Here is a 13391-nt window from a genome sequence, read left to right on the forward strand (position 1 = left end):
GACCTTGAAGAAATAAACAATGCATATAGAGTTGAATGTGTCCTTTTTATCCTTTTATGATCCAGTTTCTCTACTTTAGTCTCCAGAAATTACCCATCTTGTGAATTTGATCTTTAGAATTCCCTACCTTTTAAAAATACTGTATAGAAAACATATAGACACTTGGAGTCTAATTGTTACTATAGCCCAGGACAGGATTACTATTGGACCCTACTCTCTGTATATTTTTCCATGGAAGCTAAATAAATATATTATCGAGAGGCACAATGGCTATAGCAGGAGTCAGCAAACTACAGCCAGCAGACCAAATGTGACCCACTGCATATTTTTATAAACAAAGTTTTATTGGCACACAGTCACATTCACATATGTGAATGCTACAACAGAGCTGAGCAATTGCAACAAGGCCTAAAATATTTACTATCTGGCCCTTTAAGTAAAAGTTTGTCATTTCCAGAGTTATAGTGACAAATACACTTCAACGTGTCTAACAATTCAAATACAAGTTTATTTCTCTCCCCTGAAATATTCCAAAGGGGGAAGCTTTTCTCCATGTTTGATTTGGGGACACAGGATGCTTTCATCTCATTGTTTTGTAATCCCCTTGGACCTTCACATCACTTGCCTGGAGCTGGTAGAAGGAGACAGACAGCCTGGAGGGGACATCCCCCTACTCCTTTAGTCTTGGCCCAGAAAGGAGGCACATTCTTCACTCGTTATCTGTCAGCAAGAACCACTACTGCACAGTATCTCAATGCAAAGGATGGTACAATTGGTCCCAATCTTCATGCCTCTTCCAGGTGAATTTTAACCTACAAACTTTAGTAGGCTACTAGCTGTCTCAGCCCGGAGAAGGCGATGGCACCCCACTGCAGTACTCTTGCCTGGAAAATCCCATGGGCGGAGGAGCCTGGTGGGCTGCAGTCCATGGGGTTGCTAAAGAGTCAGACACGACTGAGCAACTTCACTTTCACTTTTCACTTTCATGCATTGGAGAAGGAAATGGCAACCCACTCCAGTGTTCTTGCCTGGAGAATCCCAGGGACAGGGGAGCCTGGTGGGCTATGGTCTATGGGGTCGCACAGAGTCGGACATGACTGAAGCGACTTAGCAGCAGCAGCTGTCTCAGCCACGCCAACTCCAAGCAGAGGCTGGAGTAAAGCAGGCCTATATGGCTTGATTCAAGGAGCTGGGTCTTTTTCAGTTTGGTGAAGACCACACAAAATATCACATCCACCAACATGAGAAGATGCCCTGAAACAGACAGGCAGCTTCTGACTGGCTCCAGATGCCAGATTGAGAATCGAGATCTTGGATATGGTTAGATCAGCTCCTGGAGTCTTAACCTGCGTCAAGAGTTGAGTTTTGTTGGTCTACCAGCATCCTGATACAAACTGAAAGTTTGTACGTGGACATACCTTGCTTCCTGAGCTTTCTTAAGAGTCCAAGAATTCCCTGACACCCCCAAAAAGAGTTATAAACAAAACTAAGTACGGTCTAAAATGTTTTACCCACCCAGGAATTTGCTGAAAGGGGGTGTAAGCAATCCATCATGATGAGTTTGTTATCTGAAACAACTGACCACACACCCAAGCCACTTTAGTTTTTGCTTTTCTATTTTATTAATTACAAAATCCAGAAATCAGTGGTAGAAAAATAACAAAGGAAAAATCCTTAAGCTGTATAATAAAAACCTGGAGAGCAGGCTAGGCATGTGCTGGGCAAGAGGGGGAGTGGACAGATAACCAACACATGAGGAGAAGGAGGGGGAGTGGCAGGTGTGAGTGGCCCAGCACCCCAAGGTCACCCTCCAGCACGCTGGCCTTCTCTGGGTCTTCACCAGCGGGACCTTCAATACAAGAGCTGGTAAACCGAGGCACTATTCTTGGAGCCCGTGACCACGTACTGGTTGTCAGAAGATATGTCACAACACAGGATGTGTGCAGACTCCTCTACCTGGAGGGAAAGAGAGGCCACGGAGGAACAACATGTGGGGTGTTTCAGGCGTCATACAGGGCTCTTTTCAAGGCTCCATGTGGACCTGAGGCTTGGTCCAGAGGCCAGACTCAGTTCGGGGCTCAAGGTGGAGCCCAGGAGTTCCCAGGGCCTTGAGTCTTCATTCCCCTTGATGTACTCAATGGCCCTGGTTGCCATCTCAGAGGTACTCTCCAGCACTGTCTCTGGGACCCCACCATCTGGGGTCTGGGGTTTGTGAGCTCCAAGTACCTGGGTTTGAACACCCCTCCACCCAGTACCTGAAACAATTTATGCAGAGAAGGTGCAGCTATGCAGCGGATCGTCTCATTCATCGTGGCCACAAGAAAGCTCCCTGGCAGAGAAAAGACAGATGGAGGGGCCAAAGACCACGCCTGCCTTCCAGCCCCAGCTCTGCTCCCAACGAGACCAGGGAAGGAACCACTCTTTCTCTGCCTCAGCTTCCCCCATCTATAAAACTCAGAGACATGACCCAAATCATTCCATCTTCAGTCTGCTCCCTCCTGCCACACCCAGGATCCCGGGGAGAGTCCCTGGACATCAGGACGATCACATGGGGCTTCGTTCCTCCTCTGTCTATGGGCTGTGGTTCTGTGTAGGAAGCTACCATTACAGACAAAGTCAGAGAAGCAGAGGGAACGAGCAGAGAAAGAAGGGAGGAAAGAGACTTCCCTGGTGGTCCAGTGGCTAAGACTCTGCACTCCCAACGCAGGGGGCCCAGATTCCATCCCAGGTCAAGGAACTAGATAGATCCCACATGCTGCAACTAAGAGCTTGCCTGGCGCAACTAAGGCCTGGCACAGCCAAAGAAATAAGTGATAATGAGAAGAAGAGGAAGAAAGAAGAAAACCTAGCCATGCCAGCAGGGGAGAAAAACTGGTGGTGGGAGGAAGCAGAGGTGAAGGCAATGGGAAGGTGGCCCGAGACCTTGGTCCAGCCAGTTCTGGGGCCAAAGAGGGGGGAACTAAACAGTCTGAAAAGCGGTTGGGCCCAGACTCCCCAGATGAGCAGACAGCTTATCAGGTGACAGGGCACCCAGAGGTGTCCCCGGCCTGCTCACTCACCACAAGAGGCAAACTTGAGATTGTGATGGTAGGCGTATTTCTGTAGGACAGCCTTAAACTTTTCCTTCCGGTGTGTGTGCACGATCACGATGTCACTCATTCTCAAGCCTACTAACAACCACTCCTCACTGGGGTCATGGGTAATGCTGAGGATCTGTTGGGGAGGAGGTTTGGGGTCAGCACTCAAAGAGGCCATGCCCATCATTCATCGCACCCCCACTTCTGCAGGCACCCACAGCTCCCGGGCCCCAGGGACCACACTCAGACCCACGGTAGCCATGCGAGCACCTCATGCCGTAAATCATGTTGCTGCAGCCTCTGGTAGCTCCTCAGGTCCCAGGAATATAGCTTGGTGTCTTCACCTCCCGTCCAGAATTTATTGCCCGTGATGTCCACACACCGGGATCCGTATATGGGGACTTCATGCTTCCTGGTGGGAAAACAACTCAGAGGTTTGTGCATTGGTTGAACCCTTAGAAGTCTGGGGCCCAGGAAGTCCCTAGATACGCAGCCCTCCACACGGACTCACCTTGTCTTACTGCAAAGGAGGAAGTGAGGTAGGGCAAGCCCAAAAGCCTCACTGTTGCACCCCACCCCCTGGGGTCATACCTGATCAAGATTTGGTTCTGCAAATCCCAAATTTCAACAAATCCTTTGAAACTAGCCACACAGATCTGGGCGTTGGAAGAGAGAGCCAGGGAATAGCACACAGAGCCAGTGGAGGCCAGCTGTGCCCTGACACGGGGGGTGGGCACCAAGTCCCAAAGTGTCAGGCTCTGGGACAGACCCCCCGTGATCAGGCTCCGCTCATCGGGGAACAGCTTGCAGGTGAAGACACAGCTGTCACGGTCCTGTTGGAAGGGCCAATATTCTCAAATGGTCTCTAGGAAGCACGGGCTCTCAGTGTCAGGACAGAGGTCATCCCCGAGCTCCCCCAGCCTTCTGGAGGACCCCTCACCTGGAAGTTGAGCTGGGCCTGGGGTGCCTGGTCCCAGGCATGCAGGGCACTCTCATCCCACACTCTGATGTAGCCATGGCCACATGTGTACACGTGGTGAGTCGAGCCGCTGATGGCCACTGCATAGACTTTCTTCCCGTGGCGGAGTCGGCCAACTTTCCAGGACTTATGTGGGGCCCTCTGCCTGACCACCACGTCATCTGGAACGGGAGGCTGGGGTAGCCACGAAAGGGTCATAGCCTTGACCTGCTCTCATCGATAGGGGCCAGCCTGTTCCTAAGCTTGCATCCACCAGCTCCTCTCTGATCCCCAGGCAGGACCGTGTCCTCAACTGGGGTCCCCAGACCACTGACATCCTTTTGCACCAGCCCAGGGTGGCCTCTCTGGCAAACAGGCCATATCTTAGACACTTCTGAGTTCAGCGATGACAGCAGAGCCTGGCTCAGAATCCCTCTGAGGATGTCACTCTAAATGCGACCCTGAGAGCTGAGGCCCTACACACTGGTGACAGAAGGAGGGCAGCCCGGGTCCAAAGAAGCAGGGGCTCCATGCACCCACCACCTGTGGGGGAGAGAGTGAGGGTACAGACACACCCCACGCCCTCACCCTCCTCGTACTAACTTCTTGTTGGGGCGGGAGAGGGGAATAGGAAGGGAAAGATGCCAGGTTTAAAAAACAAAAAAGACACGTACAATTGCTCTGAGGAATGACAAGACTTCTTCACTGGGACCAGGCGAAGGACAAGGCTCACCTACAGGGAGAGACCAGTGGCCACCCGCTCAGAGAGGTAGGGTCTGGCAGCAACAGCATCACAGGACCCAGGGAGAAGGCTGCTCTCACACCCCAGGGTACCCCCACTCTGAAGCCCAGCCTCTGGCTGCACCCTGCCTGCTCACACCATCCCAGCTAGGACTTACCAAACTCCGCTCCTGGTGGGGGGCTGTGACACAGGGAGGAGACAGACAGGAAGTGAGATGAGTGGAGACTCCCTCTCCTGAGAAAGTTCACCGCCCCAGGCCAGCCTGGTTCAAGGGAGACTTACCTGAAACCGAATGCTGCATCTTCGGATTCTGCCTTGGAGAGCCAAGTGGCTGGCAGCTCAGATCCGTCCAGGGCCTGGGGGGCCTGCTGCTGGGGACTCGCACAGGTCATCTGTTGATAAGCTGGGCCGTGCTGCCTCAGGGAGCCCAGGGGCTGCTCCGGGGGACCGCACATCTCACCCAGCTGAGACCATGCATGGTGCTCTGGCTGGGAGGAAGCATCAGGGCTCTCTGGTACGTCCCTCCTCTTTTCAGGCTCATCATAAATTGGGAGCACATGGAACAAGGTCTCTTCCTTCTCTTCACTCATGGTTTTCGGTCAATGAAGTGCCTGAGCCACCTGGTTCCAGGGCTTGAGAAATGAATGAGTTTGCCACACAGATCCTGAGTCCCCAATTCGTCCCGATTCCCTGCAGCAAGAGAGAGAAGGGATGCTGACATGTGGATGTGATCTTTGGGGTCTATTGAGAAGACTGTGAGAATACTCCTCTGAGAGAGAGGATTCGCAATTTGGTCACAGACTCACTTTTGATACTAAATGTTGGCAGCGATGGTGCTGAGGGTGAAACGTCACTTGGACACTTTGAGATGTTATAATAGTACCAGGTGTGTGTTTTGTTTTTCCTTCCAGACACACAGACTGTACTTCCTATCCTCTAAAATCAAACTCGCCCTTCGATTTGAACATACAGATCAGGTCAGTGGCATTAAGCGCATACACACTGTTGAGCAACGATTGTACTTGCGTGCTCAGTAGAGTCCAACTCTTTGCAACCCCATGGACTGTACCCCACCAGGCTCCTCTGTCTGTGGGATTCTCCAGGCAAGAATACTGGAATAATGGGGTGCCATTTCCCACTCCACAGGATCTTTCTGACCCAGGGATCAAACCCGCATCTCTTGTGTCTCCTGCACTGGCAGGCCGATTCTTGACCATTGCATAGTGTTTTCAAGTGAGGGTTCATCCACCGGGTAAAAGAAACATGAGGCCACAGGAAACCATACACACGTCACGGGGTCTCTCTCCCCTAGAGGGGACAGCATGGAAGAACTCAGCAGTCAGGCAACAAGCCTTGGGCAAGGCTGCAGAAGGATGAAGAGGTTGGCTGGTGGGGATTTAATCTTTCCCATCCTAGGAGTTAATTCTGAGAACTGAATGCAAACATGCATGTGGAATACTCAGAATGATACAAGGCTAGTGGCAAACACTTAATACATGGCAGATAGTGCGTTTATCTGAGGGCTGTGCCAGGGACCAGAGCTTTGAGGATTAAAGGCAGACCAAATGCCTTCCTTCAGTCTGCCCAAAAGCCAACCCCAGAAGTCCCAGGCGAGACCCAGTATTCCGCTGACAGGACAGATCAGAAGCTGTAGGGACAAGACGACAGGCAGGGCTGAAGACGGGATCTTCCAGTTAGAACCAATGCCTTGAAAACCACAATGGGGTACCCAGGCTGCCTGCCCTTGGGAAGCTCCTCCTGACACTTGGCGGTCTCACTGTGCCTGTGGCCCTGAATCAAATACTTCACATAGCTGGTCCCATTTCATCCGCACACCTGTGCGGGCCACATTTGACAGGCTTTAAACGCTGAGGTTCTGAGTGGGTAAGCAAACAGCTAGAAAGCATGGAGAAGAGGTTCAAATTCTGCCGTGTCTGGCTCTCCACCGTCTCCTTCCTCCCTTCCCATCAGAGGGAGGAGGGTACTATCCACCACTGTCGCGATGTAGTTACCCAACCCCCAGCAGTTCCACTTTCAGCAATTTATCCTCAAGTTGCCCTCAAATATAAGCTAAATAATCTATGTCTAAACAGAAGCATTATAGCATTGCTTGTGATAAATGACTGGGACTGGACAAACCCAAAATCTGTACGAAGGGAATGGTAAAATAAGTCACAGTAATCTGTGTAAAGCAGAATGTGACACAACTGTGAAAAGGAACAAGGACGCTGCTGTCTGGACGTGGAAAATTCCAAGAGAAGTTAATGGGGGAGGGAGTGGATTCAATGTGTATCAGGCACAGCTTTGGTGTAAAAGGATGGAAATTAGAGCCTATCTTTGCATATGCTTGTATAGACTTAAGAAATTAGGAAGGGCGCTGCCCTTAGGAATAGAAATCGGCAAGTAGGAAGAGGAATGGCAGGAGGATATCACTGCAAAACCCGGGATATATTTTGCATGCCTGTGGCTCTTTAGACCTAAATTAAAATTGCTGGACCATGAGCCTTTTCCCTCAACCAGGTCCTTTCTTTGTCACTTTCCCCAACTGGCAATTTGAAGTTCTCATGATTCTTACTTGTTGTTATTGTTTAATTGCTACTTTGTGTCCAACTCTAAGACCCGAAGGACTGTAGCCCCCCTGGCTCCTCTGTCCATGGGATTCTCCAGGCAACAATACTGGAGAGGGTTGTCATTTCCTTCTTCAGGGGATCTTCCCCACCTAGGGATCAAACCCAGGTCTCCTGCACTGGCAGGCAGATTTCCCACCACTGAACCACCAGGGAAGCCCAATTCTTAATTACTTGTTTAAATAATTCAGCAAATTTGCCAAGACATGCAGCAGTCTCCTTTAACTGGGACCCCAGGTCTGGGTTGGCCCTGAGGGTGGTGGAAGGGCAGAGCACACACCTTCCCAGCCAGGGGGATGGGGATGCGCAGAGAGAGACGGGCATGAGCCCAGGCCCACGTGTGGGTAAAGCTTAAAGGCAGTGAAGCCATTTAGACAGGATTTCATGGATGAGAAGGATTACATGCTAAGAATAAGACAAGGCTTTCTGAAGTGTCCAAGGAAGAGTCAGCATCACCAATTCCCTTCTCCGCTCCACCCTCAGAACTGGGAATAAAGGCAACTCTCTTTCTCAAGCTTCAACACAAAATGCTAGAGCAGAGATTCACCCTGCCAGCAAGACGAGCACTCACCAGTCCCTCACAGCACGCAACTCACCTCCGTAGGCAGGTCAGACCCTGGAGACAGGAGGTGAGAACTGCACACATCTGGTTAGTAATGGGTATCTCTTCCTCCAGCTTCATCCACCCCTCCCTCATTCAGGCACTGCCCCTTGTGCTGCAGGCTGCTAGTTTAGACTAATTGATGATTAAGCCCTGGGTCAGAACCTGGGTCAGGTGTAGGGCCCTGGATGGCTCATCAGTTACGGGGCGTGACCTCGGCCACCACCCACCACAGAGCTGGGCTGCCTTTACCGATAAGGCTGGGATAAGAGTCCTGGGATAAGACTGGGATCTGCCCAATAAATTCACAGCAGGAGGCCAGGTGCAGTGAGACATTTTTCAGGGGATGGGTTCGGGGCACCCCATGCGAGGGAGTGTTTGCGCAAAGATGGAGAGCTGGGTGGAGCTACACCCGGAAGCAGTTTCACGTTCTCATCTCCAGGTGAACCCCCTGGGCATGGGGAGGCCAGCCCTGTCATCTCTCATCTCTCACCAGTCTCTCTCGGAAAGTGAGGATCAGGGAACTCTTCTCTGCGGAGGCCTCACCAGTGATTCTTACACTGGAGTGCTCAACACCTGGAGGGCTTGTTAAAACCCAGCACTGGGCCCACCCCAGGAGATTCTGATTCTGTGGCCCTGGGGTGGGGTCTGGCTCTAGGTGAGTGATCACACCATTGCGATTATCTGGGTCATGAAGATCTTTTCTGTATAGTTCTTCTTTGTATTCTTGACACCTCTTCTTAATATCTTCTGCTTCTGTTAGGTCCATACCATTTCTGTCCTTTATTGTTCCCATCTTTGCATGAAACGTTCCCTTGGTAATGTCTTATTTTCTTGAAGAGATCTCTAGTCTTTCCCATTCTACTGTTTTCCTCTATTTCTTTGCATTGATTGCAGAGGAAGGCTTTCTTATCTAGCCTTGCTATTCTTTGGAACTCTGCATTCAAATGGGTATATCTTTCCTTTTCTCCTTTGCCTTGCGCTTCTCTTCACATCCTAAAGGAAATCAGGCCTGAATATTCATTGGAAGGACTGATGCTGAAGCTGAAACTCCAATTCTTTGGCCACATGATGCAAAGAACTGACTCTTAAAAAGACCCTGATACTGGGAAAGATTGAAGGCGGGAGGAGAAGGGGACGACAGAGGATGAGATAGTTGGATAGCATCACTGACTCAATGGACATGAGTTTGAGTAAGTTCTGGGAGTTGGTGATGGACAGGGAAGCCTGGTGTGCTGCAGTCCATGGGGTCGCAAAGAGTTGGACACAACTGAGGGACTGAACTGAACTGGTGTGGGGTTTGAGACCTGATATTTCTAGCAACTTCCTGGGTGAGGGTGACACTGCTGCTGGCGGTCTGGGGACCCCACTGGAGAGGCACCGCCTAAATCCCTCTGTTTGGGGGTCCTTTTCTGGCAGGAAGGGAAGGGGTGACGAGCCTGGACCTCTCCTGCTCTGCTCCCCTTGTTCACCTCCAGTCATGGCCCACCCCTCCCACTGAACACACTCACTTCTGTTCTGTTTTTTCTTTTTGCCTTCCTTCTTTTGAAGTATAAGTCCTGAAATTGCTGCTGCTTACAAAGAAATCTTTTACCACCCCTGACTTCCAATATCCAAAGCTCTCTGTCTCTCCCTTTCTCTCTTCCCACTCATGAACACAGCCCTTGTCTCCAAAACTATTACCGCTGCCTATGGTCTAGTCAAGCTATGGTTTTTCCAGAGGTCATGTATGGATGTGAGAGTTGGACTGTGAAGAAAGCTGAGTGCAAAGAATTGATGCTTTTGAACTGTGGTGTTGGAGAAGGCTCTTGGGAGTCCCTTGGACTGCAAGGAGATCCAACCAGTCCATTCTGAAGGAGATCAGCCCTGGGATTTCTTTGGAAGGAATGATGCTAAAGCTGAAACTCCAGTACTTTGGCCACCTCATGCAAAGAGTTGACTCATTGGAAAAGAGTCTGATGCTGGGAGGGATTGGGGGCAGGAGGAGAAGGGGACAACAGAGGATGAGATGGCTGGATGGCATCACTGACTCAATGGACGTGAGTCTGAGTGAACTCCAGGAGTTGGTGATGGACAGGGAGGCCTGGCGTGCTGCGATTCATGGGGTTGCAAAGAGTCAGACACGACTGAGCGACTAAACTGAACTGACAGTCTTCTAGATAATGCCTGTATTTAAGGTATATCCCTAGGTGACTTCCCTGGTGGTCCAGTGGCTAAGACTTGATGCTCCCAGCTCCCAACGCAGGGGGCCCAGATTTGATCCCTGGTCAGGAACGAGATCTCACATGCAGCGGCTAAACGATCCCCCATGCTGCAACTAAGGCCAGGTGCAGCCAAATAACTAAATATTTAAAAAAAAGAGAGAGAGAGTTGTCCTGTCAAGACTTCATGTTTCCACCCTCATGCTGTTTGTTCTCTCATCTAGGACCCCTATTTTGAAAAAAAAAAATGATCAAAAATAAAAAAAAAGACCACGTCTGTCACTTTCAGACAGTCTGCCAGCCTGAGAGAGGCCAGTGAGAGGACCCCAGTGGTCAGCGAGGCAGCCCCTGGAGAAGAGGGTTCATAAAAGGGGCGTAGGGTCTGGATCACAATCCAGAGCACTGCTGGGCACTAGACGTTCATTTTCTGCATCATCATCATAGCCCACTCTCAGAGCTGACCCAGGAGGGAGGTTTACACTGAAGGGAGCTAAAGCTTTGAGAGTTTGAATAACTTGCTCAAGATCACACAGCAAGGAAGGGCTAGAGTTAACAGTTTGAGACTAGGTTTGCACAACCCCACACAGCCTTCTGTTGGAGTGCAGGGAGACGGAGGACGGTAGGAACAGGGGCCACTTGGCTGCAGCAGCCTGGAGGGGCGCTTTCTGGGCACTCTCAGGACAGACACAAGAATGCTAAGAGTTGAACTGTCAACTGCTGATAAGAATGCAAGTGGGGACTTGCCTGGTGGTAAAGAACCTATCTTCCAAGGCAGGGGATGTGGGTTTCATCCTTGTTGGTGAACTAAAATTCCACAGGGCAACGAAGCCCATGCATGTATCACAACTACTAAAGCCCATGCACCCTAGAGCCTGTGCTCTGCAACAAGAGAAGCCACCACAGTGAGACGCCCACCCACCACAGCTAGAGAGGAGAGCCTGCTTACCACAACTAGAGAAAGCCTGTGCGCAGCAAGGAGCAGCTGTGCGCAGCAAGGAGCAGCTGTGCGCAGCAAGGAACAGCTGTGCGCAGCAAGGAGCAGCTGTGCGCAGCAAGGAACAGTTGTGTGCAGCAAGGAACAGCCTGTGCACAGCAAGGAACAGCTGTGCGCAGCAAGGAACAGCCTGTGCACTGCAACAAAGACCCAGAGCAGCCAAAACCACTAACTTAAACACAGAATTACCATATGACCCAGCAATGCCACTCCTAGGTATATACCTAAAAGAACTGAAAACAGAGGCTCTAACAGATTTTTGTATACCAGTGTTCACAGCAGCATTATTCCCAATAGCCAACAGGTACAAACAACCCAAAAGTCCATCAACAGACGGATGGATAGGCAAGATATGGTATATTCATGCACTAGAGTATCAGTCACCAATAAAAATAAAGGAAGGATACATTCATGCTACAACTTAGATGAACCTTGAAAACATCACACTAAGTAAAAAAACAGACACAATAGCTCCATATTGTATGAGGCCATTTACATGAAATACCCAGAATGAAGATGAAAGTGTTCTTCAGTCACTCCTTGTGACCCCATGGACTATAGTCTACCAGGCTCCTCTGTCCATGGAATTCTCCAGGCAAGAATACTGGAGTGGGTTGCCATTCCCTTCTCCAAGGAATCTTTCTGATCCAGGGATCAAACCAGTGTCTCCTGAATTGCAGGCAGATTCTTTACCATCTGAGCCACAACAGAGATCAGAGACCATTTACATGAAATACCCAGAATAGTCAAATCTATATATAGAGAAAGCAGATTAGTGGTTTCTAGGGATTGGAAGGTGGGGGTGGGGTACAGGGAGCAACTGCTTAATAGTCATGGAGTTCTTTCTGGGGTGATGAAAAGGTCTGAAACTAGACAGTAGTGATCAGTGCACTGTGAAAGTACGAATGCCACTTTAAAATAGTTAAAACGGTAAAGTTCATGTTACGTGTATGTTACCACAATTAGAAAGCCAATGAAAACAGGCTTTGTGTCAATGAGTTAGAGGCCGTGCAAGTCCCAGTAGCATTTTCCCCTTCTTCCTCTTCATCCACCAAACCCCAAACAGTTTAGCTGGTAGTTTTCTCACCTTTGCTTCGGTAAGAGAAGAACCAGCAAGATGCAGGTAGGTACCCCTTCGTGCCCAGAGACCCTGGCCAGTGACAGCCTAAGGGGCAAGGGTTTGTTCACCCTCTGGTGGGCAATCGAAGAGCAACCCAATTCTAACCACTTAGCATCTCTTCATGGGAAATAGATGGGGAAACAGGGAAAACAATGTCAGATTTTATTTTGGGGGGTCCAAAATCACTGCAGATGGTGACTGCAGTCATGAAATTAAAAGATTCTTACTCCTGGGAAGGAAAGTTATGACCAACCTAGATAGCATATTCAAAAGTAGAGACATTACTTTGCCAGCAAAGGTCCGTCTAGTCAAGGCTATGGTTTTTCCAGTGGTCATGATGTGAGAGTTGGACTGTGAAGAAAGCTGAGCACCGAAGAATTGATGCTTTTGAACTGTGGTGTTGGAGAAGACTCTTGAGAGTCCCTTGGACTGCAGGGAGATCCAACCAGTCCATCCTAAAGGAGATCAGTCCTGGGTGTTCATTGGAAGGACTGATGCTGAAGCTGAAACTCCAATACTTTGGCCACTTCATGTGAAGAGTTGACTCATTGGAAAAGATCCTGATGCTGGGAGGGATTGGGGACAGGAGGAGAAGGGGACGACAGAGGATGAGATGGCTGGATGGCATCACTGACTTGATGGACATGAGTTTGGGTAAACTCTGGGAGTTGGTGATGGACAGGGAGGCCCGGCGTGCTGCAATTCATGGGGTTGCAAAGAGTCAGACATGACTGAGCGACTGAACTGAACTGAAGATATTTGTACTCACATCCCAAAGCACTTGATGGTTGTACTCAGGGTGCCACTCCCCCACCCTGGAATTTCTCTTTCTGCAGGACAGCCTCCGGAGAACTGACTAGGGCCCCTGTTGTGGATGAAAATGTATAAACCATATAAACATAGGCACGAAACACTTTTTCCCTTACTAATTCACTGACATCTTCCACTCAACAGAAATTATTCACAGGCAAGTTCCACCCAGCTTGTGAATGTTGGAGGTGGTGTTGGAACTGTGGTGTTGGAGAAGACTCTTGAGAGTCCCTTGGACTGCAAGGAGATCCGACCAGTCAT

General features: G+C 49.9%; 1 protein-coding gene across 1 annotated transcript; it reads right to left on the reverse strand.

Annotated features, from left to right (window-relative positions):
- Nucleotides 1–1598: 1598 nt before the first annotated feature.
- Nucleotides 1599–13391, reverse strand: TLE7 (TLE family member 7). The gene is made up of 10 exons (XM_027516059.1): nucleotides 13090–13391; nucleotides 5060–5467; nucleotides 4935–4957; nucleotides 4710–4768; nucleotides 4018–4230; nucleotides 3669–3910; nucleotides 3348–3489; nucleotides 3060–3213; nucleotides 2256–2329; nucleotides 1599–1956 (listed from the first exon to the last, which is right to left on the reverse strand). The coding sequence occupies exons 2-10, from the start codon at nucleotides 5365–5367 to the stop codon at nucleotides 1852–1854; spliced, it is 1320 nt and encodes a 439-aa protein (XP_027371860.1). The 5' UTR covers nucleotides 5368–5467; nucleotides 13090–13391; the 3' UTR covers nucleotides 1599–1851.

This window comes from Bos indicus x Bos taurus, chromosome 18, assembly GCF_003369695.1.
Source record: "Bos indicus x Bos taurus breed Angus x Brahman F1 hybrid chromosome 18, Bos_hybrid_MaternalHap_v2.0, whole genome shotgun sequence".
Taxonomy (NCBI): domain Eukaryota; kingdom Metazoa; phylum Chordata; class Mammalia; order Artiodactyla; family Bovidae; genus Bos; species Bos indicus x Bos taurus.